Here is a 27178-nt window from a genome sequence, read left to right as displayed (position 1 = left end):
AAATAAACAAATAAAAATAAATAAATAAATAAATATAAAACTCCAAAGGGAGGGAGGGGAACTGGAAAATGGATTCGCTGACAAGGAGAGATAATAAATGAGAGGCGCTTTCAGATAGATATCTCAGACGTGAAATCGCGCCCAGCTGGTTGTGTAAGCAAACAAATAGTTTCGTGTTAGGAACTCTCAACGTGTGGCTTGATGAATAGAACACGACAGAGGTAAATGGATCTTTAACTCATTTAGGAATACAACTCTTTGGCTTTGCAAGCAAAGGGCCGGTGACGCGCGGATCCCAAGCAGGCCCTTTAACGAGAGTTTTATGAGTCCCCGCTTGTATCCCGCTCCACTCCTTTCTGCAAGGCTCCCACGATCCTATTTGCAGAGACATCCAGGTGACTTGCTCTGAGGAATCGCGGGGCTTACGGGAAGCGATTCAGCCACTGTAGGAGATGGGAGGCGTGTCTGCGCGTGGAGAAAGAGGAGACAGATTTTTTTAAAAATAAACTTGGTGTGTGCTCCAGGTGGATGTGCGCAGGTGACCTTGCATGGGCGGATGCAGCTCCGGATGTCCAGCGCCCCTGAGCGCAAAACTGTGTGAAGCGGCCTCAGTCTTTCTGTCTTTGGAGGCAGAACCTGGACCAACAGCAGAGTAGCATCCCTTACGCCTGGCGTTGTCTGGTGGGCAGGAGGCCTGCTCCCAGCTTGGGATGTGCATGCGAAGGCAAAGGTGATTCCTTTCCCGCCCCTGAACCAGACCTTGAACCCCGGTGCGGGTGCCGCGCTGCCTTCCTGGTTGGTGATCCTGGAGGCCAGCAGGTCCCAGCGTTTGGATATTGTTAATGCTTTAGACAAAGCTTATGGCGAAGATATTTCAAAAATGACTTCAGAACCCTTTAAGTTCTCCCGGCTTTTGGAGTCAGAAAAGGAAACGCTGGATTTTCCCGGATCTCAGATAAATTCAAGATCCCCACCCCCACCTCCTCGGGTGTCCCCTCTGGGCAGTTCCTAGCCCAGCTCCATGCTTTCTGGACTTTGGAAGGCTGGGCCTCCCACCAAAGGCAGCCACGGCGCCTACACCTGCCTGCGGCTCCTCACCCCGGTTCCACGGCTCCCCCTGGCGCTTGGCAGGAAGGCAGACCCTGCTGTTCAGCCGCCTCTCTGTGGCCACCCAGGCAGAGTCGTCTCTCCCAGCTCCAGGTCGCCTGCTTCCCAGATCCTGGCCTGGGAAGGCCCGAGCGGCTGAATCCGGCCTCTTGGCCACTCCTCGGGCCTGCCTCTCCGCCCTAGGAGACCTCAAGCCACGCCCCTGGGCAGCCCAGCTGTCAGATAGTTGAACTGGAGGCTTAGGCATGACCACTGTCCACTCCGAAATTTCCCTGAGCGCGGGCCGGTCCGCTAGTCCTGTCTGCGCTCTGGCAAAGGGTAGGCCAGCGGGAGCTCCCACATGACCCCAGATCAACCCCAAAAAGCTTGTCTTTCTCTCTCTGGAACGATGGGGAGGGGATATACCTTAGCCCTGGAAAAATTGGTCGAGGGTACACTCTCGGCCCGGGGCCCCCTAAGAGGGCCACCAAACTAGCTTGCGCCCGGTCCCCTAAGCCCTAAGGCCACCTCCCTCTCAGCCCCCAGCCACAACCCGCTGGATGGGCGGCTTCTGTCCCCGAGCTGTGCACACTCTGGCCCTGACCTGGACTGGTCAGAGGCTCCCAGGCCTTGAGGCGAGGCTTGGGGGCTCCCCTGCAGAGGAGATCACCAGGGTGCCCTTCAGAACCCAAGCGATCCTGGGTGTGGTGCGTGACTATGTCTAGGGCCTGTGCTCACCCGCCAGTCTCCAGGCTTGTGCTTGATTGGGCCTCCATATTGAGATTAATTGAAAACTACCTTGCCGACCTACGAAAATGTTTATCTGTTTTCATCAGAGGGATCACACTGTAATGAATATATTTACATCTCATTTCGAGAGAGGCAGGCAAGATGGGGTGAGGGATAACATGGCTCCCCTCCCCACTCAACGCCTAGGTCCAGCCTAGCAAGGCCCGGGACCAGACTCTGTGCTTGCTTGCCCGGGGCTGCTCAGGAGGACTCCCCTGGCACTTCCTGGGAGGTAGTGTGGCAACAAAGGGGACCTCACCCCACTCCCTTCTGCCTCAGGTGTGTAACCAGCAGGGGAGCTGGGCTAGGCCCCAAAGGCACCATCCCAGGGTGTGGCTCAGAGGATGTGCCTGAGGGCTAGGTGAGCACAGGTGGTACAGGGAGCCCTACGCCTCCTCCCAGCCACCTTGCCACCCTAGCTCAAGCTGACTCCAGAAGGTTCTGTTACTGAGCATGGACACCTGTGCAGCCGCACACTGCCCAGCAGGATATTACCCCAGCGAGTGGTTGTGTAGGAGTTTGTGAGTGCTTGTATCCCCTGTGTGCAGGGAGTGGGTGGAGGGTATTAGATTTCCAATCCTTAGTGCAGTGCATAGGCCAGTGCAGGCTGGAGGAAGGACAGGGTGGGGGCATTTTTAAAAAACATATCTGGTTTTACTAATCCACTAAGGAAGCTCTCCCTTGGCAGCGCATATTCTCTCGCACAGCCGCCCCGGATCGTATAAAACACTCACACTCCTAAAGCTGTTACACGGAACAGTCCCGCCAGGTACACCCAGCATGTGGCCTCATGGGGGATGCTCGTGCCCAAAGGCCGCTCCAAGACCAGCGCTCTCTCACCCAAGTTCCGGGGCCACCCCCTAAGTGCCACTGTCGGGGGGCGGGGGAAGGGGGAAAAGAGAGACTTTCCTATTCCCACAACTGCAGGACCCTCTGTTACGCGGGCCAGGAGGGTGAAGCCAAATACAGCCCGCCCAGTCAGAAATCAGCAGTACTCAGGCCCCCCAGTGCAGAGATGCTCGGAGACAGGGATGGGGGTGGAGGGGTGGGGGGCCTCCAGCGGTCGGCGGCCACCCGGCCGGGCTCAGCGCACCATTCAGCCAGCGCCACACCTGCCCCTGCGCCCCCTGAGTAGCCTCCCCGGCTCGACGAGTTGCCTACACCTGCTGTCAGGCCCTGAAGTTGGAGGCATTGGGAGGATAGAACAGATTCGGTCCTCCCGTGACCCCCGGCTGGCCCAGCTGCGCAGGAGGTGGCCGGTGCCCCCCACGCCGCAAAAGCTGTGGTTCCCACCCCCATCCCCGCCACAAGGCCACAGACCCCATCAGAGCCTGACCTTCCGTGTCCACAAACCCCAGGCATTCAGTGGGCTGTTAGGAAAGGCATCTGGCCAACTTGGTGTTGGGCCTTAAAAATTAACCCCCCCAAAAATACCCCCCAGCAATGGTTGAAACAGAAACTGATCAGGAGTTTCTCTTGCACATATAACATCTGTCAAGCAACCAGACACGTGAGTTTTGCTAAATTCTTTTATTTTTGTTTAAATTTTCACTTCAATTTTAATTCTTGAAGAACAGCCTCGACAACATATATCGCACTCATTATAAGAAGCAAAGGGTTATATCAAAAATTATTAGTATAGAATCACAGGAAACCTGGTTTGGAACCAGAAAAAAATACAAAACAGATATAGTTACATAGACACAGGACAGTTTTTTTTTTAATAATTATTTGGAAAATGTTATTTCCCCCTAATTCTTGTTTTCTTTTTTTTCTTTTATGCGCATACGATGTTTAAATTTTACAAAAAATGAAAATAAAGACTAGTATTTTACAAAATGAATAAGAATGTTCAGTGTGTGGTGTGTTTCTACATAGGATTCGGTCCACTCCCATAGGTGGTGTTCTCTGTACAGCGTATATCCACATCTGTCCACAGTAAATCCTGGAAGGTCCATTCGTCCCCTACTGGTTTATCAAAATTCTCATGGTCCTCTACTTCAACATTTTCTCCCCCTTTTTCTCACCAGACACAAAGTCCTTTTTTTCTTCCCCTTCCATCGTGCTCCCAGATCTGATCCTAAGAGTCTTTTTTTTTTTTTTTCCCTTCTTTCTTTCTCCTGCCTTGCAGCTCGGGTTGCATTCTGCAGGGTGGGCTGCTCCTGTCCCGCGGCTCTCCTCCCCACCCCACCCCCCTGCCCAGCCTGCCTGGCCCACCAGCAGCGGGAGCCGGCCACCACCCGGGTGTGTCCCCGAAGCTTCGCAGTCCTGGGTCCCCCCGGCGCGTCCTCCGAGTCTCTTAGCGGGAGCTGGGGAAGGGGAGGCAGGTGGGACGCGCCCAAGGTCTAGGAGCACTGGATGGACATGTAAGGCCAGTTGAAGCTGCTTCCAGAGAGCAGCATATCGCGGATGAGAGTCTCGATGGGGGTTTTACCTACCAAGCGCACGAAGAAGAGCTGCTCGATGACCGAGGATGACACGGTGCGCAGGGAGGGCAGTCGTAGCAGCAGTTTGCCGAAGCGGCTGGGCTGGTTGGGGTACTGGCTCCGCACGTACTCCTCCAGTGCGCATTGCGACTTCTCCTGCAGGCTCTCGATGTGGGCGGCATCCGACAGGCCACAGGCGTCTGCCCCACCAGCCGCGGGAGCGAGAGAGACAGGGGGAAAGGGGGCACAGGGTTAGGCCAGGGCGCAGCAAAGGCACAAACCATAAGTCATTCTTATTAAAGAGAAAGAGGAAAAAGAACAAATGGGGGGGTGGGGAGGCAAAAGAACTTCCACCCCTCCAAGCTTCTCCACTTCCTCCTTCACTATTTCCTTCTCCAGCCCCCATACAGACACAAATAAATCAAACCCCCTTCTACCCTAGGGGAGAGAGAAAGAGAGAAAGGCAGACAGAGAGGGACAGAGAGAGAGAGAAAGAGAGAGAGGCACGTGGGTATGCAGAAGCAGCAATCTCTCCAATCCCTTTGTTTTTTTCCCTTTCACCTTTGGATTCAATAATGTATGATGCTGGAGCCATGGCTGCTGTGTGGAGCAACCTGCCCTCGACCTGCAGGGGAGCATCTTTCTGGCTGTGCTCATTAAAGGAAGGACTTGCACCCCCCTGTCCCTGATTTCCGGGCATTCAGGATCCCCAAAGAAATAAGCAGCCTGGAGATAGTTCTTAAAGGCCCCTTGGAGTTCCTGTCTCAAGCCCAAACCCTCCAGGAGAATTTCAGGCTGAACACTGAATCAGCCCATGGGAGGGGGCAAGGCAGCCTGAGCTGGCAAGTGCCTGGATTCAGATCCAGTTCCTGCGTTTGCAATATGGGATTTGAGATCCACTATCTATGCAAGCAAGGGCTCTACAGCAAATCCTCAGTGAGGGTGTACACTGCTATCTGTACCTGATATCAAGTAATTGAAAATTGGTCACATCTCTGTAAGCTGTATAATACGGAGGAGGAATAGGGCTCAGTTACTCCAGGCTGTGGGAAGGAGACATCTTCAACCATCAGTCACAACGCTGGGCTAGAGGCTACTGCTGCCGCAGCTTCAGATCCAGGGAGTGGGGTGTAGGGAGGCTCTGGGGTCTGGGGGTGATGGGCTTCCTGTGGCAGGACCCAAGGAGAGAGAGACATGCACCTTCATACAATGACAGCATCTCAAAATGCGTGCTTATCTTACATCAAGCAAGGCCCTTTCTGCTCCTCTAAAAATATTTTAAGACAGTAGATTATAACATGGCAACCCACTGGGGGCAAGCCCATGGAGACGAACGTGCAAACAGAGGACTGGACACTTCCTCTCCTAGCTCAAATATGCATGTTGTTTCTTGTATTAATAATAAATATTTTTAAAACAAGAAGATCACAGAAGAACCCTTAGCTAGTCAGGAGGTTGACTGGAGATCAAAGGCAGACTTTGCCATAGATCAGGGAAGAAATTGCTGCACGGCCATGCCCCCGAAAGGACACTGTAATTGTGAATGGGTAAAGTGTGACTCCCAAGAAGACACGGCAAATGATTCAAAGCACAGACTCATGTCTGCTGGGTTCCTAGCTTTATGTCTTTATGTTTCAGGAACTGGGATTTACAAATCAGTCTAACACCTTCATCTACAAGGTGATGGCCTCGAGCGAAAATACAAATAAAACTAGTGATAATTCAGGAACTTCTGAGGCAAGGCCCCTTTGACCTCGGATCCAGACTGGGGTTCCCTCAGATGTCTAATTACTGCAGCCAGCTGGCTGGGTGCGTCCATACTGCCCCAACTTGGGGAGCCAGGGAGGTTTTTGGTTAGCAGGACCTAGGCAGGAGCTGCTTGGTGGGTGGGAGGTGGGGGACTCTGCCTTCCAGAAATGAGACCCTGAGGCCTGTCGTTGGTCTGGCTTGCTAACCTGGCCTGTGAATGGCCCGTCTACAGAGCCATATTTACATACATCTTGCTTTATATGCACTGCCCGCCTATTCTGCCAGAATCACTCTCAGGCCCAGACAATACAATATGAAAAGGACACATTCACACCCCAGCAGTTTCTTTCTTTCACTCATTCATTCATTTTTTAAAAAAAGACCCATATGGCATCTCCTCCTGGTCAGTAAACTATTTATCTGATATTTGAAGAACCCCAGAGAGCAAAGTCACTTCCAAGACCCCGGATGAGCCACTCCAAGCAAGAGAAGCCCAGCTAAGGTGTGCTTGGGCCTTATGCTAGCTCCTTCCTTCCGTTTCTTTCCTCCTTGGGTGGTGGAAGATCTGTAGCTGGGCCCACCTGCCAGGTACCAGCCTGCCAACTCTGTGGCTTCCTTCTGGTGAGAGCCCTGGTTCTGGTCTGGCTTCCTACTCTGAGTATTCATCCACCACCAGCAGCACACCCCCTCCCCAGTGCCCCATGATTCCCTCAACTGTGGACAGAAGGCTTGAGCTCCCAAATCCACCAGGAGGAGGGGGCGGAGGGGTTGTGGTGGCCAAGGGAAGTGAGCAGGAGGTGCATAAGTTATACCCCAGGAAAGAAAAGCAGGTACAATGTGCAAAATCCATGTCTCACTTTTTATACGGTTGTGTCAATGTGGGAACCCTCAATATTTCTTGTACAGTATATGGGAAAGAAATTATGTAAATAAATAACCATTACTGCTGAGGCCCTCCTGGTTTAGCTTTTGTCGAGCAGAGAATGTATTTCATGTTGTGCATTCAGAAGAGTTTAGTGTTCAGGAAATATACATGTAATCAGCTGCCATAACTAGAAATCAAAGTTATTATTGTGCAGAAAATGGATTTATAGCATTTATGTTAACTAGAGGGCTCTTTTTCAGAGAAGGTCTCATTTATTTGAAGGAATATTTAGATGTATGAATTAATGGGAATTTTTTTTTAAGTAAGTTCAGGTCATGACCTAGTCCTTGGATGCTGTCCAGAATATTAAGGATTAAACATACCATCCGGAGGCCAAATGTGAAAACCACCACGGGGAACCCCCGTGCCAGCTTCAAATACTTAACCAGAGCAAACCACATTGGACAATATGTCTAAAACTGTCTTTTCCATCATTCAAAGTTTGCTTAAAAGTTGGATGACTTTGAGAAGGCTTCCCATGAATTCCCTTCTGGCTGGCAATCAAAACAAGTTTAGTCAAAAGTGGAAACGTGTTGCAGGGAGGAGGGGGGAGTGAATTACTCCTGACAGCTCTATTTCCATTTTCAGATACCCTGCTCACAATTTTCCAACAAGATAATGTCATTGTTCACTCCTAGGCACCCCATGCACCTTGCAGACTTGGTCCGAGAAAACTTCTTTGGGAAACTTTTTTTTTAAAATTATTTTTAAAGGAGCACTTTTCACAGGAATGTCTTAGGATGGAAAGTTAAAAGAAAAGCATGAATAATTCTACCACGTTCCTGCAGCTTGCACAGTCCTCCCCTCTTTCTCTGGGAAAGGGCAGGAGATCAGGGGTTCAAAGAACCTTAGGGGGAAAAAGGAGAGGGGGGGAGGTCATTTTCCAGAAGACCTCTGCCCAGCCCCAAGTCAAGACCCCCCACTCCTCCCCTCCCCTCCCTGGATGCGATTTTGAAGGCCCTAGCTTTCCTGACACTGGCTTGCTTCCTGATGAATTTGGCTGAAGAGCCGGGGAGCAGAGAGCCAGCCAGGCCTCGGGCCTGCCAGTGCGCACGCATTCTGGTCGCTTTCTCCCGGCTCTTTGTCACTTTTGAAAAACACGTTTCCATCAAGAAGACTTATTAAGATAAAATGCATTCAAAGGCTGAGGAGGCGATTCAATAAATCTTCCATTTGTTTTAAGGTTCACACTCTCCCCCCCTGCCAAGAACCACTCCCTCTCACACAGGCAGAGAAGCTGCATTTGCCCTGCAAGAAAGGGAGGGTTGCATGCAGTTCAAGTCCACGGCTCTGGCCACCCCGCATACCAATGAGATGCTCTTGTCTAAATAAATTATCTGCTGCTCAGATCGATATTAATACTACATTTGCTACATTACAATATTGTGCAAATTTAAGAGTCATTTTAATACAATGTAAATACGACTCTTCACGCATGAAAGCCAAGAACTATTGATAGATGAGACCACTGCCTACTGTTCAGCAAGCAGGGCCTGTGCAAAGGGACTCTTGCTGTTGCTGTTCTAGAATGGTCTTTTCATTTGGTCTCTGGAGGAGCTGACCGTGGGACAGATATACGAGGATGGTTTATTTGTTCTCCACCAGGAGGAATGACAAACAAATAATGCCAATAATGGTGGCAAAACCGCAGCTGAACTGTGCTGGCTGTGGGCAGGGCCCAAGACGCAGGCAGCCCAGCTTGCACCCTCACCAGCGTCCTTTAGGCTTTGTTTATATTTTCCCCCATTACCTGCTGGTCCTGGGTGTTTATATGTTTGCCTCTTGCAGGTTACAATAATACAAGGCAGGCAGTGTTCACAGACGTTCAGACCAGAGCCCTTCAAAGGCAACATTAATGCACTTTCCTGGAAGTTAATTTGAACCATCTATCATAAGAGAAATTGTTAACATGCATGTTACCACCGCCTACACTGAATTTGATGTTTTTTTAAGGCGCTCCCTTAGATTTCCGGCGTATCCTGTGTTTTACATAGCCATGAAATTTATCTCCGGCCCTGGAATACTCTCCCATCCTTGCGGTTCGACAATCTTGCTTTTGTTTTTTTATCTTTCTTGTTTAGATCGAATCCGTGTTTTACGACCCTCCATAACCTCAGCAACTACAAACATGAATGGTTTCCGATAAGGGAAAATCAGGCAACCATAAACCGGGGTTATTTATGATTTATTTGTGCGTATTCTTCTCTTTCCACCTCTCTGGCTCTCTCTGTGAGGGGAACCTCATCCAGGGCGCGTGGCACACACAGAGTAGCAAGCCACATCCCTAATGTGCTTTTCCTCCCTTCTCCTCCTCCAGAAACGCTGAGCTGAGCTCTGGCTCTCTCGCTCGCGCTCTCTCTCTTCTTCTCTCTCTCTCTCTCACACACACACACACCTCGCACGAGCGCGCGCACACACCACACACACTCCACCCGCACATACGCGCAGCCAGACAGGCCTGCCTTACGGCTTCCCCCCTATCCGCACACAGACGCACACCGGTCACAGCCTCGGGCCCGCGCGGGGGTCCAGGCCACCTAGGCCCCATCGTGCCCGCCGGCCGCCCGACCTTGACTCCCGCACCACGACGCTCGCAAGATGGCAGCGGCGCGCCTGGCTGGGCTGCGTCCCCGCTCCGGGACCGCGGATCTGAGCCATGCCCTGTGGTCGGGCGAGGGCCCGGCCTTGCGCACCCGCACCTGCCGCCGCGGTAGCAGCAGCGCGAGAGGCGCGGGAAGCCAGGCCCCGGCACTGGCTGCAGCTGCAGCGGCTGCGGTGGCGGCGCGGAGCCCGCGCTCGCTCCCGGAGCGGCCTGCCCTCCCCGCGACCGCAGCCCTCACCTGACGTAAACAGCACGATGGCTTTGAGGCAGCTGTACTCGGCCGAGTCGACGTGCAGCGCCTTGAGCTTCTCCACCTGCTCCTGAAAGATGCGGATGTGGTCCATGAAGGCCACGACGCGGTCGGCGGACATGGGTGAGGCGTGCAGGCCGGCGGCAGCCAGCAGCGGCGCCACGTGCAGCGGCATGGAGCACTGGGCCGCGTTGAGCACGAACAGCTCGCTCCAGGTGAGGCGTAGCAGAGACACTTGGTCGGTGATCTGCAGATCCGGGAAGAAGGGGATGTTGCGGGCCCACTCGACGGCGCTGAAGAGCAGGCGCGCGGCCAGCTCGCAGATGTTCTCGATGCCCATGATGTTATTGGGCTGCATGCACTGGCTGCCGTAGCGTGACGTGGGGTATGGTTCTGCCCGCAGCAGCAGCGAGATGTAGCCGGACAAGTAGCAGTGGCCGTTGAGGGGGTCCCCGTTGGTGAGTGCGTACTGGCCTGGATTGGGCTGGGTAGGAGGCATTCTTCCTCGTTGAACCGCTGACAGAAACAGAGAAAAGAGGCAATGTACATCCTGGAGGGTTTACAAACATCGCTGTGCCCGCAGCGCACCCGACACAATGCAGCGGCTGTGCCCGCAGCCACCGGCGTCCCAGCCTCTTCTCCCCGCTCGTTCTCGCTCCAGGCCCACACAGAGAGATCCCGGCCTCGAAGTGTCTGTTTAGCCACCACCACTGAGACCCCTGGCCACTTCAGCCCCGCCGCAAATCTAGGCTTGACCTCAGGGACCCACCCCCATCATCACCCCAAGCCCACAGGGCTAAGAAAATGCCACCCCCAAACCTAGAATGTCAAGGAGGAACACACAGAAAAATGACACCCTGCTCACCCCCTCCATAATGAAGCAAATGGGGTGGGAGAGAGAGAAGAAGGAGGAGGAGGAGGAGGTGGTTAGGGCTCTTAGCAGCCTCTTCATTCATAAGCAAGCAGCCTTAGGCTCATAATGTGTTTTCCCATTCTCTCCTAAAAAATGCTAAAGAATCATGCTTAAAATAGATACTAGTTCCATATCCTGCTAAGCACTTACAACTTTTGGGCAGAGAACAAGTATCTCGCACCCTCCCATTTCCCCTCCTCCCCACCGCCCCAAGGTTCTCACTATTTAAAAACAAGAGCAAATTGAAAATATCCAAAAGAAAAAAAGTTGAACTTACAGTAGCCAAACATTATTGAAAAAAGTGGGAAATAGAATTAATGTCTGCCGTGCGCCGTGCCACTGCAACCTGCAGCCAGCCTGCGCGAGCTTGCAACTGCAAAAACACTGGATTCATTAACCATCTGAATGCAAAACGTAAGCATGCTCTGAGTTCGTAAAAGCTGACCAAAGTTTTTTTTCCCCCTAATGTGTATGTTTTACTTCAACAGTGCCAGCATTTTAAATTGCCATGTAAACAAAGGCAACTTTAGGAAAAGTTAGGATTAGTGAACACTCTCCCCACCCCAAGCAAATTAATAGAGATATGTTCACGTACACGTAGCTGTCTTAATTCAAGTTGTCCATCCCCCCACCCCATGTTAGCTTTGATTCCAATTTTAATACAAGCTCCAGGACAGTTTGAGCTCCTGAAGCATAATGGCTAGAATACTTTCCCCCCCCTCTAAGTCTAGCTTTGAACTTGGTGGTTATTTTTCTATTAACTGAAAGCACAATTCAAAGTTGTTGCTGGTTCCCCCCCCCCCAGATGCCTACACAGGCTCCCTGGAAGCTAGAAATGCAAGTGGTCATATTTGCCTGCTCCTGGAGTTCGGGAGGCATTGCATTTCCTTCCTTGTGGCATATAAAATATAATTTTAAAGTCAAATACAAGAAGTAATCATCTACATTCTGCAAAACTGGCTGGTTTGCTAATTGAACTGCAGACATCTTTAACGACTGTCAGGAGATAAACTTTCCCTGTAAATGGCTAAATACATTTATCAGAAAAGTGCTGCCTCTCGCCACACGCACAGGAAGCATATCCAAATACAACATCAAAAGTTGTGTTTAAAAAAAAAAACCACCAACCACAACAGCACACAAACCCATACAACACAGGGATTAAATGATGTGGAAGCTCCTGCCAGCTGCAGCTTGTGCGTTATGGCAAAATCAGAAGGATCAGTAAATGCCGTTGTAAATTGTAATTTGTATGCAGTATTTAAGCAGAGGGTGGAGTTTGATGAAGAAATAAAACGAGGATCATGCTTCCAAAAAAAAAAAATGACAACTATGAAAGCACGGTGCAGTCACAAACTTTGCTTTCAAAGTAGAGGGGTGGAAACAAGGCCACGGCTCTGGAGCAGGCAGCCCCCCTCCGAGCAGGGGACGGGGAACAGGGAAGGGGCCAGGAGTCCCCCTTCCCCCCTAATTAGACCTACAAGTGCAATAAATCTCATTCCTCTTTTTCCAGGCAAGGCTCCCAAAAGGATGATGGCAGCAATGAATCTCCGGCTCGGGGGTCCTTCAGCCCCCCAGCCCACCCACACCCCCCCATTTTAAATAAAGGCGATGAAGAGAGGAAGGAGAAAGTGGAATGAAATGCGCGCGCACACCACACACACACACACACACACACACACACACACACACACACACAGAGTGGAGAGAGCGAGCGTTTTCCAGGGAGGGTGATGGTGGGGGTAAGAAATAAGCAAATACGCAGTCCTTCCCGAGTTCATGCCAGCACAGCCCCGAGCATCCTCACGCACACGCGGGAAAGAGAGACACAACCGGGCACATCGAAGGCAGAGGGAGGGAGGGAGGGATCCAGGGACTTGAGCGCGCCGAGCAGGCGGCGGGCGGGGTGGGGAGCCGGGGAGAGAGGAGCGCAGGCCGGGAGGGGTGGAGGGGGGAGAGGCAGAGGCTGCAAGCTGGGAAAGCGGGAGGGGGGCACGGCTGCGGGGACTTGGGGGGTGGAGAGGGGTGGACGGGAAGCCGGGCCCGGCTCGGGCCCGGAGCGCAAGGGAGCCCCAGCCCGAAACCAGCACTGCTCCCCGGCGGGAGAGAGAGAAAGAAAAGGAAAGGCCGGGAGGCGGGCGAAGCGCGGGGTGGAGAAAAGCAGAGAAGACATATTCACCTTCCCGCCTCATGCCCACTTTGAGGCACTTCTTGAGGCGGCAGTATTGGCACTGGTTGCGGTGGTGCTGGTCGATAGGACAGTTCCTGTTGGCACGGCATGTGTAAGTTAAGTTCCTGCGGACGCTCCTCTTGAAGAAACTTTTACAGCCCTCGCAGGTGAATTGGCCGTAGTGCTTGCCGCTCGACTTGTCCCCGCACACCACACACTCGATGTGCTGCTGGCTCTGGCCCGAGCCGGGCGGTCCCTGGCCCTTGTCCCCAGCCGTGCCGGGGGTGGCGGGCGCTCCGGGCTGGCCCGGGGTCTGCGGCGTGTGCGGCGCGCCCGAGCCCGCCTGCTGCTGCTGCTGCTCGCCGGCGCCGCCGCCGCCGCCGCCGCGGGCCGCCTGTGCTGCGGGGTTGGGGCCGCCGGGGTTGCCCCCGGCCACGTCGTCCTGCGGATCTCGCCAGCTGCTAACTACCATTGCCATATCTTTGGGCCCGGGGAGCGCTGGAGGGGGGGGAGCCGAGCTGCTCGGCTCGAGGGCCGCGGGGCGCGCGGGCGCGCAGGGAGGGGAAGGGGAAGGGGAAGGGGGGAGGGGAGGGGGCGGGGGGCCCGCCGGGCGCCCCGGGGTCGCCGGAGCCGAGCCCGAGCCGGGCACCGGCCGCTGCCTGCTCCTCCTCCTCCGCCGCCGCCGCCGCTACTGCCTCGGCCGCCCCGCTGCTGCCGCGCGCCCGCCCGCCCTGCTGGCGTTTTGTTGTGGTTCCTGCTGTTTTCTTTCTCTCTTTTTGCAGCCCCCCCAGGCTCTCAGGCTACCCCCCCCACAACACCCCTGCACCCCTCGCCCGCTTCCCTCCCCCCCGCGCTCCGATCCTGGGGGGGCCGCGCTCTCCTTTCCCCCCCTCCCCACCCCCCGGCGAGCAAGCTCCCTTCTCTCGCTTTTTTCTTCTTCCCCAAGTTGCAAAATCAGAAATGGCACAGGCGGCAGCCGGGAGCGGCGCGGGGCGCAGCGCCGGGGGCGGCGGGCATGGGCCACGGCGCGCGCACACACTCGCCCTCGCCTCGCCCGCACCCCCGCACACACACGCACACACACACACACACACGCACACACACACTCGTGCACACACTCGCTCACCCGCGCCGGGCGCCCGCCCGCCGGCCGACCGCTCGGGTTGAGCTCAGCGCGCGGGCTGAGCCGACATAGAGGAAGCCGGCGAGGGCGGCGGCGGTGGCGGCGGCGGAGGAGGAGCAGGTCGCGGCTGCAGGCGCCGCTGGAGCTGTCGGCTCCGCTGCCGCGGCGGGCGCCGCTGGAGGAGCCGGGGCCCGGCCGGAGTCCGAGCCGGAGTCGGGGCGGCAGCCGGAGCGCGAGCCGAGGCCGGGCCGGCCCGCGCCGCTGCAGCCGCTGTCCGGGCGGGAGCCCTCGCCGGGCTCGGGAGTGCGGGCAGCGGGGTGAGCCGAGCAGAGCGCGGGGCGAGGCTGCGGGCTGCGATCAGGGCGCGCGGGTGTCGGGGGGCCAGGTCCAGGGCCGGGCGCAGCCAGCCATTCAGGAAGGCAGCGCCGGAGAGCGGGAGGCGGCCGGCGCGGAGGATAGCACACTTTGCTCTTTTTTGTTGTGCGGGTGGCGCCGGGCTCTCGCCGCCTTCTTCTTTCGGGAGGTGACGGAAGGGGGAGGAAAAGACAGGATAATTCACGCCGGCGATGAATTCACAGAGAAAAATCGGAGGAAAAAATAAAAATCAGAAGAAAATAATTTGCAGATTTCTTTTGGAGGAAAAAAAAAAGGCAAAAAAGAAAAAAAAAGCGAGAGAGACATCCAAAGTAGGTCGAATAAATAAATCTTCTTTTCCTTTCTTGCTCCTTCTTCTGCCTCTTCTGCTATCACACACAGAGCTAGTTAAAAAAACCCTGGAGATCGCCCAAAAATGTTCTTTTTTTAGTATTTTAAATAAGTGCTCTTCAGCCGGGAAGCGACACCCTCCCTCCAAAAAAATCATATATGTATAAAATAACGATAAGAAGAATACGGAGGGAGTGCCGCCTCCTCCTCCTTCTCTCCTTCTTTCTTTCTTTCTTTTTTTTTTTTTCAAGTTGAGCCCTCACTCTTCTGCTAGAAAGGAGTAAAAGAGACAAGGAGGAGGGAGGAAAAGACGAGAAAGAAGGAGAAGAGGAGGAAAGAAGTAGTAGGTAGTAGGATATGTAAGAAAAAAGAAAGGAGAGCGCAGAGAGAGAGAGAGAGAGAGAGAGACAGAGAGGAGAGAGGAGGGAGAGGGGGGAGAGAGAGGAGAGGGAGAGAGAGAGAGAGAGAGAGAGAGAGACCGACCCAAAAATTGAATGCGTTTAAACGGGAGGACTCGCAGAGCAGTGTTTCCGAAAGGGGGATCTGCGCGAATGTCTGTATATAGTGAACTTTGACACGACTATTGAAACTGACACGTTTCTATGGAGATCGCTGCCTTATATGGAGCTCGTGTCAAGGAGCCAAGAGAAGGGCTGCTGGCAACTGATAATCAAAGGCGACTGACTGGTCAGAGCCCCGAGCCGGGGGGAGCGAGCGCCAGGCGAAGGTTAGCCAAGCCTCCCGCGCGCCATTGGCTGGCGGGCCTCCCCCTCCCCCGCTCTTTCTTTCTTTCCTCCCCTCCCTCTCGGTCTCCCTCCCCGCTACCTACGGGCTGGGGCTGGCGAGGGGAGGAGGAGGAGGAGGAGGGGAGGGGAGGGAGGAGGAGAGCGTGCGGGCGGTGGGGGTGGTGGGGGGTGTGCTCCTGACAGGCGCGATTTACATCGCGGTGGCTCGGCGCAGCTATTTACTGCGAGACCTGATTAGTATGGGTCGTCTGTGGTCGCACACTCGCAGGCGCACGCACACGCACGCACACACACGCACCCTCGCGACCCGCACACCCCCACCCACCCGCTCCCCGGAGGAGGCGTCCGTCTGGAGGAGGGGGGGTCCAGGGAAGAATTCGCGGGTTCTTATATTTTTCCTTTCTTCCCCAAAGTTTTTTTTTTTTTTTTTTAAATCAGATTTTAAGAGTGTGAAGCGGGGCATCGTTGCCTCAGAGAGGGGAGGGGAAAATGTTAATGGGAAGGAAACCGCCGGGGTTTGCACGTTCGTCTTTCCTTTATGAACATCAGGCAGGCTTGGATTCTGCTCTGGGGTAGCCTTGGGACACCCCGGCTAGGATCTCCCCAGGGTTGTTTTTTTTTTTTTTTTTGAGGGGAGGGGGGATTGAATGGGAATCCAAAGTACATCTTGGCCTGCAAGGTTGCATGTCGACACCCTCCTGGCTCCTCTGCAGTGATGACCGCAAATTCCACCCGAATCCACGCTTCCAAGGCAAAGATGATTTTAAAATAAACTTTCCAAGACAAACCAGCGCGCGCGGTTGCCTCCTACTTCATCCTCACCATCACCATCATTAAAAAAAAAAGCCCCCAGGCCAATTGCAAACTGCAAACAATGCTGCAATCATGATTTAACCAAAAACTGTGAGTCCTTTTTTTGTGTGTGTATGTGTGTGTGTGGGGGTGTGTGTGTGAGGGTTAGGGGGTAGTGGGGTGGGTAGGGGGTGTGAACCAAGTCAGTGTCCCAGGAAAAGAGCAAACGGTGGAAGGGAGGGGGAGGGGCGGGGAGGAGGAGAAGGCAGGGGGAGGGAGGGAGAGAGAGAGAGAGAGAGAGAGAGACCCTTCCCGGAGGTGATTGGTCCAGGAGGCGGGCAGGGGAGGCCGGGGCGCGCAGGAATCGCTGGTTCTGCCTGCCACCTAGCGGACACGAACCGCTCCCGGGCCGCGCGTCCCTCCTCTTCTCCCGGCAGGCAGCCGGTGCCTCGCCGGCACACCGAGACAGCACTTGGAAAATTCTTTCAATGGCTTTTTTTTTTTTCCCTTGAAAGATCGTACTGGTTGGGTGTGTGTGTGTGTGTGTATGGGGGGGCGAATGATCCTTCTATGAGTTACATATTCTCCAATCGCACACTCGCACCCCCCCACCGCCCTCGTCGGAGCTCGCAGGCTCCCCTAGGCAGGCTCGGGCGGGCGCGCAGTGACAAAGCCGCCGCCGGGGGGTGGGCGCCGCGCCTGCCCGGTCCGCCCGCTCCGGCCGCCGGCTCTCCCCCCAGAGCGGTAAAAGTTTGTCTGGACTCGAGCCTCCCCCGGGCGACACCACGCCCTCGGGTCAGGGTGGAAGTCGAGGGCTGCGCGCCGTTGTTGTTGACAAGAGGTAGGGATTTTTTTTTTTTTTTTTTTTTGTAATAGTCGTTCTCACTTTAAATCTCACCACCAGGGAGGGGTTTGGGCAGCACTGCGTGTTCAGGGTACGTGCTTTGCGCTTCTCGGTCTCCGCAGCCTGCAGGTCCCCGGAGTGGGTTCCTGCTGTCGTGGCGAGCGCTAGGGGCGCACGGTGGGGAGTGTGGGGTGGGGGGTAAAGAGCGAGAATCAAAGCTTCCCTGTGTCGGTCGGCCCCACGGCTCGTCCCGCTCCGAGAGGCTGTCAGTGCGCCCTGCGCACGAAGAAGGCCCATTGTCCGAGGCGGTGGATGGTCACCAAGCGCCTGCGGCTGCCCGGGGATGTTAGGGGGGGCGCCTAGGTCCTCACCAGCGCGCCCGCGCCTCGGGATCGGTGAGAAGGTGGTACCAACACGAGTAAAATAGAGCGGCCCCCCAAAATGAATAAAAAAGATCTCCGTACAAATGCTCCATCTTACTCTCCCTACACAGCCGCAGGCAGGGAGTGGAGGGCAGAGAGGAAGCTGGCTGACCGAGGAGAGGGGCGAGGCAAGGGAGGCCCAGGAGAGGGGACCAGAGCGCGATGGGCGAGCAGCGGCAGCAAGCAACCAGCGCCGCCCGGCCCGCCCTCGGACCCCGGACTGTGCAAGGCGCGCGCCAGAAGCGAGACTCGACCAGGTCCTGCCCTACCAGGCAAGTAACGCAGCGGTTTGTCTTGGCTTCTTGCGCTGGAGGGGAGTGGGGGTGGGGACTGGTGCTGGCGGGAGAGCGGGCGGGTAGGTCGGGGTGGGAGAGGGGGGCGTCTCGACTCGCGTGGGGGCAGGAGTCTGGACCTGGAGAACTTTCGGCAGGGTCTGCCCCTAGGGTGGCCCTTTCCGGTGCCCCAGTCCCACCGTGGCGTGGGAGGCAGGGGCCTCTGTCGCCTCACCTCCCTGGGGTGGGGGATCCTGCTGGCCCAGCACCAGCCCAATTCAAAGCAGGACCCTCCCCAGATCCTGTCCCTCAGGTCTTAACCCAACGCCCCCACCCCCAGCGCTTTCTCTCTCTCTCTCTCTCTCTCTCTCTCTCTCTCTCTCTCTCTCTCTCTCCCCCTCCCTTCCTCCCTCCCTCCCTCCCTCGGCGGGAAGCCGTGGCGCGGGCATGGCCCCGGGGGCTGCACACTGGCAGGTTTCGGGGTCTTTGGGTATCCCCGACCGGGACGCCCCGAGGAGCAGGCTGCCCAGTCCGGCCTCATCGGCGAGGCCGGAGCCTTGCCTGGCAGCAAGCCGGGGACTCAGCCAACTCGGTTGCAGCCTCCCACCTGCGGGCGCCGGTGTAACGCGATCTCCCCCCCCCCCCGCCCCAAACTTAGGGCGAACGGAGGCCGCTTTTTGATGTGGGCTATGGTGTGAGCGGATTAAGGAGGGACCTCACGCCGCTCTCCCGGCGGAATAGCGGAGGCGGGCGGCTCGGCACTCCGAGCCAGATTCTGCATGCCAGTGAAGCGGGCTGGGGGCGGGGCAGGGGTCGCCTCCCAAGGGGGTGGAGGGGGGCGGAGGGGGTGTGTACGCGGGGTGTGTGTGTGTGTGTGTGTGTGTGTGAAAGGAAGAGTCTCAATTAAAACCAACGCTAGCGCTTCTCCTGCGCGGGGCAGGGACGCGCGTTTGCGTCAGAGGGCGCGCGGGGCGAGGGCGGGAGAAGTGGCCCTGGGGACCGCGCCCCGCAGCTGGGTGGGCTCTGGTGGCAGGCAGCCCGGCCGAGCAGGGGCTGCTACGGGGTCAGGCCCTGCAGGCCGGGGCGAAGCTGGGCGGGAGTACTGGCTGAGCCACCCACCATCACTTGCGCTTTTCTGCCCCCGCCCTCCTAGCTTCCAAACTTGCAAGGGGCCCTTGGGACCCACCCGGCGCGACCCTGGGGGGAGGGGAGAAATCCGTGTCCCGTGGTCGGGCCCGGAGGAAAGGATCGGTCCCCATTCCTGGTCTCAGGGGTGGAGGCCCCTCAGGATGGTGCCGGGATGGGGGCACTGTGTTGGGGTGGTGATAGTGGTGAATGGTGGTTGGGGTCTTGGCGCATCACTGGGAGCCGCTCGCGCTGCTGTGGGCAAGGCTCGCCCACTTTGTGTGGTGAGAGCGTTTGTTCCAGGCGGGGCGCTGTTCCCCTTTGGGACAGCCCAATTTCCCTGCCGAACCCGGTGCCCCCAGTGGCGGCTGCGCACCCACAAACAGCGCCTTGGCCACTGGTTCGCCCTGCCCTGCCTCTGGAAAAATGGCTTCCTTCGAGGGAGCCAGGGGTCAGACGAGGTCATGGGGACGCTCTGGCTGCCACCCTTAAGGCAGTACTGATTCTCCCCGGTGCACTTAGGAGGCCTGGGCCTGGTGTACCCCACACCCAACCAGAGAACTGTTGTCTCGTCCCTTAAAGAAAAGCCATTGCATTTTCCCTACAGCACCCAGGGCCCCAAGCTGTGAAACTGCACACGTGTCCAGACACTCCCTTGGTGGTAGAAGCCGGGGACTCAGGGCAATTTCTGTCTTTCTCCACCTCTTTCCTCTTCTTTCCCGCTACAACCCCTTGGATCCTGGGACATAGCCCTGGTGCGGTCTTGTCTCAGCACCTTAGCCAAGGGCCCACCAACCAGGCCTGCCTGCCAAGTTTGTAGCACCTCCATCCCCTGCTAGTACTTCGCCAGGGTCTGAACTCTTTCCCTTCTCTCTGGTTTTCTTTAGCTCTCGTGCTAACACATGGGGGTTGACCCATGCCCCAGACCAGTCCAGTGCACAGAAGGTCTCTCTCCAGTGCGATTCCTCCACTTCTTGCCTTGGGGAGAAGAATCCAGCTATATATAGGCTTACAAGCATCTCTTGTAAAGTGCCTGGCATCCTGGTACCCTTCATTATCTACTCTTTAAAAGCCCTTCCACACATGGCTTGATCATGCCAGCACCTGTGGCACAGTGGCGATTGGGTGGCTGGGCTGCGGTGTGGAAACAGGATAGAAGAGACAGAACTGCACCTATGGGCCCGTGACTTGCTTCCAGGCTCCAGAGTGTGAATGGAGGTGGCCTTGCTAGCCCATCGAATACCCACCTCCCCCGCATCTTACTTACATGCAAGGTTGAACCATTCTTCGTTAATCCTGTGGCCTGGCTGACAGTAGCCACACCAGATCATTCATTTTGGTTTGTGGCTGAGTTTCACTGACAAAGGCACCTGGTAAAGACATTTTCTAAACCCAGTTGGAGCCACGGGACCTTAGAGGTGACCACATAGGTTTAGAACAGTCCTTCCACTTTCCCTGCCTACCTACAAATCATCACAAAGCCCCCTGTTTATCAAGTTCCTCTGGAGAGAAGGGCAGGCCTACCACCCCTGGGAGAAAGGTCACTTCCTCTGATCTTGTGGCAAATCTCTCCCATTGTTTTCAAGGTGCCAAAGCAATTAGTCTCCCTTGGCGTGAGATTAAGGCCAGGGGAAGAATACTGTCCAGGGAAATGTGTTTGAAATGGTCTTGCAGAGATCTTGGAGGGGAAAGGATGGTGGTGGGAATGTTCGGTGATTGCTTAAAAAAACAGCAACAACAAAAAGTCCCAGCCTACGTCACAAATCAGCATTCTCCCTTCCCACCTCTGGGCTAGAACCCAGTGTGTAAGGTGCTTGCCCAGCTGTTGAAAAAGTTCTGCCTTTGTTGCTGCAAAAAGGAGGACTGGAAGGGCCCAGGGAGGCATTGGGCTTTTGCTGGGCTGTGGGCTCCGAGTCTGCCCTGTGTCATTGAACTAGGGACCCAGCATCGTCCAGGGCTTCCTATCACCTATCACTTTGGCAGCCCAGACATCTCTTGGGTGTCACCTTTGGTTCAGAAAGCCCAGAGAGAAGTGCTTAACCTTGGCAGAGCAGTTTAGCTTTCCATCTCAAACCAACCATTTACAGCACCTGTTTTGGATAAGAGAGAGATAAGGGCTTGCCTGCTTCCCCTCTCTGCCCGGGCCATCAGTGAAGGGACTCCCGCAGTGGCAGTCCTGAGATGGCATGAGAGCCACTGTTGATCTTTGGGTGCAATTCAAGCCCTTTTTGAGGAGGGAAAGTAACAGTCATTTCTAGCACACCCTTGAGTCCAGGGCCAAATATTTACTTTTGTTAAAAACAAAAACAAAAACACCTGGCTATCTAAATGCATCAGTGCAAGGGAAAAAAAAAAAAAAGGATGGACTAGAGACTTTTGTGTTACAAAACATTTTCCTGTAATCTCATGGTCCAACGTGAGTGACCAAAACCTGCAAGGCTATTCTTCCCAGGAAAACTGGGCGAGTTTGGATGAAAAGTTGAACTTTTGCAATGAGTTCGAAGGTTGTATATGTACTCTGACAATATAATCAGTGACACTATATTATCATGTATTTCTTTTACCACAGGGTTAGCCTATCAGAAGTAGATCTGAGTTAGACATTTCACTGATTAAGGACTGCTTGAATATGTTTAAGTCTTTAATGTCACTTTCTTCCATGTCTGTGCCATAAGTTAGTGAAAAAGTATTGGCTTGGAAAACCAGCAAGTCTGCAGGCAACTGCAGTCATAGTACAATTGTATCTACCTATCAGAAGGTTGATCTAAAGAATAAACTTAACATTTCCTTTTAAACTGTCAGTGGAAAGATATGTTTATTACAGTGTCCTTCATCACTGGGGAGGGAGGTTAGGTAAAGTTTAAATGAACAAGAATGAGCAGGGGACATCACGGATAGAAACTCATGGAACAGTACATAGTTGTGTCTTCTGTGATGTTGCATGCTTTTTATTTACCCATGTCAGAAGTGGAGAACAAACCTATCTCCTCCACGGGAGGAGTTAATAAAGTATTATAAATGCACGATCTAACAAAACTCATGGATAGCTCTGTTTTATTGTTAACCCCTTGCATGAAATCTTCTGAAGCTGAAAAGAGAGGGGAAAGGGCTTTTGTGTTAGTTGATCCTTGGTGATTCGAGGGCTCAGGTTGGTGTGAAAGGGATTGGGGGGGATGTCACTTGAAATCTTTTATCTACTCTTATCTTCTCTCTGGATCAGCAACTTTGAATAGACATCATCTAATCGTTCTTAAGGGAAAGAAACTATGGGAGCAAGAAAAATGCCTTTACTCCAGAAGTGAATGCATGCGTGTGGACAGCTAGCTGAGCTTGCGCGGGACCACCACTCCACACACATGTGCTTAAGAGATTTTTCGGCACACATGGGTGTGTGCATAAATATTTCCCACATGCTCAGGGGCAAGGATTTGTCTGGATGGGTCATTTTGCCCTTATGTGCAAGCATGCACACAGGAACCAAGACCTGGGTTTTTCTTCCATGATCAGGTGACACTTCCAGTTGATTCTCCCTTCAGTGTTGCCGTCTTGCCTTCACTCTTTAGATACATTTAAGTCCAGGGGAAAAGAAAGCAAATAATTGAGAGCATAATGGACAGCTGTCTAGAAATGTCATCTTATTTCCTTGCTGTTTTCCACTGGCAGTCACTGTGACGGGAGATTTCTCTTTGGAGGGTGGAGATGGTGTGACACGTGAGGTCATGGGGTAAGACAAGACGCTCTACTTTCAATTTCTCCCTAGGATTTTTTCCCCCCTTCTTTTTGGTCTCACTTGGAATCAGATTGGTTAAAACAATAAAGAAGTAGAATACAAAAGCTTGACACTAGGGAGTTTACAAGTCCCCGCCCCCGCCAGCTGCCTCCTCCATTCCCGCCCCAGTTCACTACAGAAACATACCTACCAATGAATTTGTTTTGAAATTAAAATCGTATTTGCGAAGCCCCATGTCCTACACAAAATAGCATCTCACTCATCTTTCTGTAGGATTTGTATTTACTTCGGAAAGAAAAGCACCTATCAGGGTGCTAAATGTGAGTGGTTATCCGGAGAAGAGAATTTTCTAGGAATGTGAACTTTGCTCTACCTTCTAGACTGTGGGAGCCCCACCCTGGCATGGTCCTAGCCAACTCAAGTTTGCTTCCATTGAATTTCATGAAGGGAATACTTAGTTTGCCAGAGCTACCAGTTGCCTGCTCTGTAGCTCTATTCCAGAGACCTCCAACCCCCAGTAGCACCGGTGCCCCAATTCCAGGTGTTGTAAGGGGGAAGATGAATCCCTCTTTAAATTTTTCTTTCCAACCCTCAATTCTGCACTCCAAAGGCTCGGTCTTCCATGGCTTTCCTCAACGAATAGGAGCGTGGAAGCTGCCCTGTCCAATAAAGATTGAATCAGGTAGAAGAATTCCAGGGTCTGGATATTTGGATGCTGTGGTGGGCTTCCAACCAATGTTTAACACAAATCCTGGACCTGTTGTGCTGAACTTTAGAAAAGAGGGAAGAAAGAAGATAGGAAGAGTCATAAAGATAGAAGCAGAGAAGTCGCCAGAGAAAAATCCCAGTTTCGGGTGGTGAAGGCAGAGAAGCCAGGCTGCTTGATCCCTGCAGATTCTTTTCTTTCTCCAAACCACTCAGTGAATTGGAGGCTCAGCACTCCGTTTGGGTGGTTTACCCCCCAGAGACGGGGGGCCAGGGTAGTGGCCTGTGGTCTCTGCCAAGTGTGTGGGTGTAGAACCTAGTTGTCTCCGCTGTGGTAATTTTTTTTTAGAGGTTTTAGTAGCATGGACAGAGCAGTTTGCTCTGATTTCTGCCTAGCAGGAATAACAACGCTTTTCTCTGTTGGGGCTCAGTGAGTTGGACACTGACCTTGAAGCTGAGGCTGCATAGGGCATCCCCTCCCCAGGAGTCATTCCAAGCCCCAAACATCAATTGTTCACTCCCACCTGCTCCTCTGTTCCCTGGGCACCTACCCGAGGGGCAAAAGGCAAGTCCCTTCACGGCAAAGGCTTGTCCATGCAAATACCATGCTGAATAAATTAACCTCAGACCAGCTAGTTGGGGTGTAGTAGTTTAGCAGGACTAATTGCACACAATGTTGCTGAAATGACTTTTCCAATTAGCTGCTGGTTGGAGTTTAGTTGGAGGAACTGTCAGCTCCAACGATGGGTAATTGCTTTATTGCTCACAAAACTATCATCTATTTAGAACATATGTGCTAATTACTCTGGATGGGCGTCGAAAAAGGGACCATAAATCTAATAGCACTTAAAAAAAAGTCTATGGTGCTTATAAGCCACCTCAGTCTGTACATTCTCTCCTGCCCAGGTTGGCTGGTAGATGGCTGTCCATCTGCAAGGCACGGGATTGGCACCAGAGATGGCTGCGGGATGTTCCTTAGTCAGATAGATCCTGGGCAGGACAGCCAGTGTCCCAGGCATGCTGTGCATAGGCGATAAATCACTGTCATCAAAATCGGTCCCCTCTTTAGCCTTGCATTTCTTTTTGTCATTTTTTGGGGGAGGGGAGAGATTACTTTAGAAAGCTTTTAATTGGGTTATACTGGGAAATTAAGCTCCTTTTAGCCTTGGCTAAATTTATTGTGGACACTGACGGGAGCAAAGTCCGATGGCTGCGGAGTGGACCCTGTTCCCTGTTTCCTTGGCCCTCCAGGATCGCCCAGCTGCCCTGCGACAGTGGTGCCCCAAGTCCTCAGCAGTGTTGGCATGGAGGTAGAGCGGGACGCATCTGGGCCGGCGGTCGTGCTGGTCCCTGGTGAATCCCCTTTGTCCTAAACGCCACATTTTTTGTCTTGGATTCCTTAGCTCCATATCCAGCTTCCTCACAGCACTACGTTGTCATCCACAAGGGTTCTGGGATTCTGCTGCCCTGGAGGGGGAGTTTGGAAGAGCTGGAAGCAGGTGTATTGGGGGAAGACTGCCAGTCAAGCTCGAAGATTAGCCCTCTGGCCCGCATTCCCTCCTCCTAGGGCTGCGGCACGGACCTAGGGTTTTGCGAACATTCTCCCACTCCACGCACAAAACGCACGACTCCCTCTGGCATTCTCCTGGAGCCACCCTCCCTTGACGTGCACCATGCCTGAGGCCGGGGGCCCAGGGCCCTGCCTACTCCGGGTTTCACTAGCACAGGGTCAGACGACGACCTCTAGTCCTCTCAGCTGCCAGGCACCGCCCCGGCAGTCGAGGGAAGCCGAGGGTCGAGCCCCGTCGGCGGTGCCTCTCAGCGGGAGAGAACCACACATCTTACTGAAACGGGATACCTACTTTTGCAGCTCAATTTAGCTCTTAATAGCAGCCCTCTGAGGTGTGGTTAATTGATGGGGGATAAAGGCGTAATGACTCGTCGCAGAGATGCCAATGACCCTTTAATATACTTTTAAAAGAACAACAACCACCCCAACACCGTCGACTCGGAGGTGGAGTGCGGGGAAGGCAGGGATCTGGCTGCTGCACGAGCGGCGCTGACGCCGTTGTCACCTGGAGACGTCAGTGCGGGACCAGTCTTGGCTCGCAGGGCCGGGGAGCCCGGGAGCCGCCAGGGCGCGCAGCTCGGGGCTTCCTAGCAGTCTTGGCTGCAGGGAGCTGGGAGGGACGCGGAACCGGGAGAGCTCGGGCAGACAGGTGACCTGGCCGACAGGCCGGGAGGAGCCCGAGCGGGGATGAAGCCGCCCCTCCTGGCAGGTTTCACCCACTGTCTTCAACCTGTCTCTGGTGTGTGTGTGTGTGTGTGTGTGTGTGTGTTGTGGCGGGGGGCGGAGGATGGAATGAATGTTCCTATCGGGCCAGCCATCCTCGCCGGCTAGCGCGCCTCTCATCCCGCCTGAGCGAAATGGTCAAGGGCCGTGCACAGCGGGAACACGCGCAGTTCTGCGCTCCAGATCGCTTCCAAACGAGCTGTGGCTCTGGGACCGAGGCCCGCGCCGGTGTGTGTGTGTGTGTGTGTGTGTGTGTGTGTGTGTGTGTGTGTGTGTCCGTGTCCTCGGAGTCCCGGACTGCTGCGCGCATCCCCGATTCCCAGCTCTGACCTCTCAGCATCTTCCCTTTCCTCGGCCTCACCTCCCTTGGCTCTCAGTTCTAGTGGTGTCTCCAGGGCCAAAGGGAGTGTTCGACTCCGCGACGCGTAGAACTGAGGTTCACAGAAGCACTAAAAAGGGATTGGGGGTGGGGTGGAGAGAGGAAAAATCAAATCTCCGTTTTTGCTCTTAATGGGGAAAGTGCATCTCCCTCGGCCCCCGAAGGCGTGGGTGGCCCTCGCAGGGTCCCGCAGGTCTTTCCCTGCTTTCCGAGCCGGATAACCTTGAGGCGTCAGGCTTGAGCTCCCTCTGGAAGCGGAAGGAGAAATGACTCCCGTTCCCGTCCATAGTTTCTGGCGTTGGGAGATCACAGGTGTTTAGGCTGCGGCTATTGTCTGCCTGCCTCCCCGAGAACCCGCATGACAGAGAATGAAGGGGTCCCTAGAAACTTAATTTCCCCTCTTGAACAGGCGCCCGTAGTCACTGGGCCAGGGGGGCGGTGAGGTCAAGGATTTGAAGCAACGTAATGAAGAGCTCCAACTCTGCAGTGCGCCCGTTTGGTCCCATCCTTCGACTGTAGTCGCCTCACCTCATCCTGGGCGGAGAGCAGCAGTCCCAGCGGCTTGGGTGGAGCTCCTGTTCTCCCATCCTCTCAAACTCCCCTCTCCCTGCTCCGCAGCTGCAGCCGAGGAGGGTGGTGAGCTGGGCCCCAAGGTCGTGGCCAGGTCCTTTGGCGCCTCAAAAAGCAAGTACAAGGGCCCGAGGCTTCCCTGGGGCCTTGTGCCCTTGGATTGTCAGGGTCCTACAAGTGCCTGCGCCGGACTTGGTCTCTAGAGTCCCTGGGTCAGCGCTTGCAGAGCCCCCAGGGTGCACCTGCCCCAGCCTCGCCCTGGACTGCTCACATCGCAGTCCAGACCCCTTCCTCCCGGGTTTATCCTCGCATCCCTCACCCCACAGATGAGAACGAATTCTATATTGCAAGAACCAGACTCCCTGGTCAAGGCCCCAGCTGACCCCTGAGAGGCCGGAACGCGAGACTCCGAGCTCCATCCCCCTAGCGCGGGGGTGCCTGCAGGGAGCAGCTCCCTGAATCGAGGCCCACATTAGGGGCGCATTAGGAAGCCGGAGGGATGGAGGGATGCTCCGATGGCGCGCCCCAGGCCGCAAGAAGGGGGACACAACCTCTCCAGGGG

The 27178-nt window shown here is 54.7% G+C and overlaps 1 protein-coding gene across 1 annotated transcript; it reads right to left on the bottom strand.

Annotated features, from left to right (window-relative positions):
- Positions 1–3390: 3390 nt before the first annotated feature.
- NR2F1 (nuclear receptor subfamily 2 group F member 1) lies at positions 3391–13708 on the bottom strand. Its single transcript, XM_058656304.1, has 3 exons — positions 12920–13708; positions 9816–10343; positions 3391–4501 (listed from the first exon to the last, which is right to left on the bottom strand). Exons 1-3 carry the CDS (start codon positions 13386–13388, stop codon positions 4221–4223), a joined length of 1278 nt encoding a protein of 425 aa, XP_058512287.1. The 5' UTR covers positions 13389–13708; the 3' UTR covers positions 3391–4220.
- Positions 13709–27178: the final 13470 nt, after the last annotated feature.

This window comes from Ochotona princeps, chromosome 28 (genome assembly GCF_030435755.1).
Source record: "Ochotona princeps isolate mOchPri1 chromosome 28, mOchPri1.hap1, whole genome shotgun sequence".
In the NCBI taxonomy this organism is placed as follows: Eukaryota; Metazoa; Chordata; class Mammalia; order Lagomorpha; family Ochotonidae; genus Ochotona; species Ochotona princeps.
The sequence above is the reverse complement of the archived record's forward strand: the minus strand, read 5'-3'. Positions and strand labels throughout refer to the sequence as shown.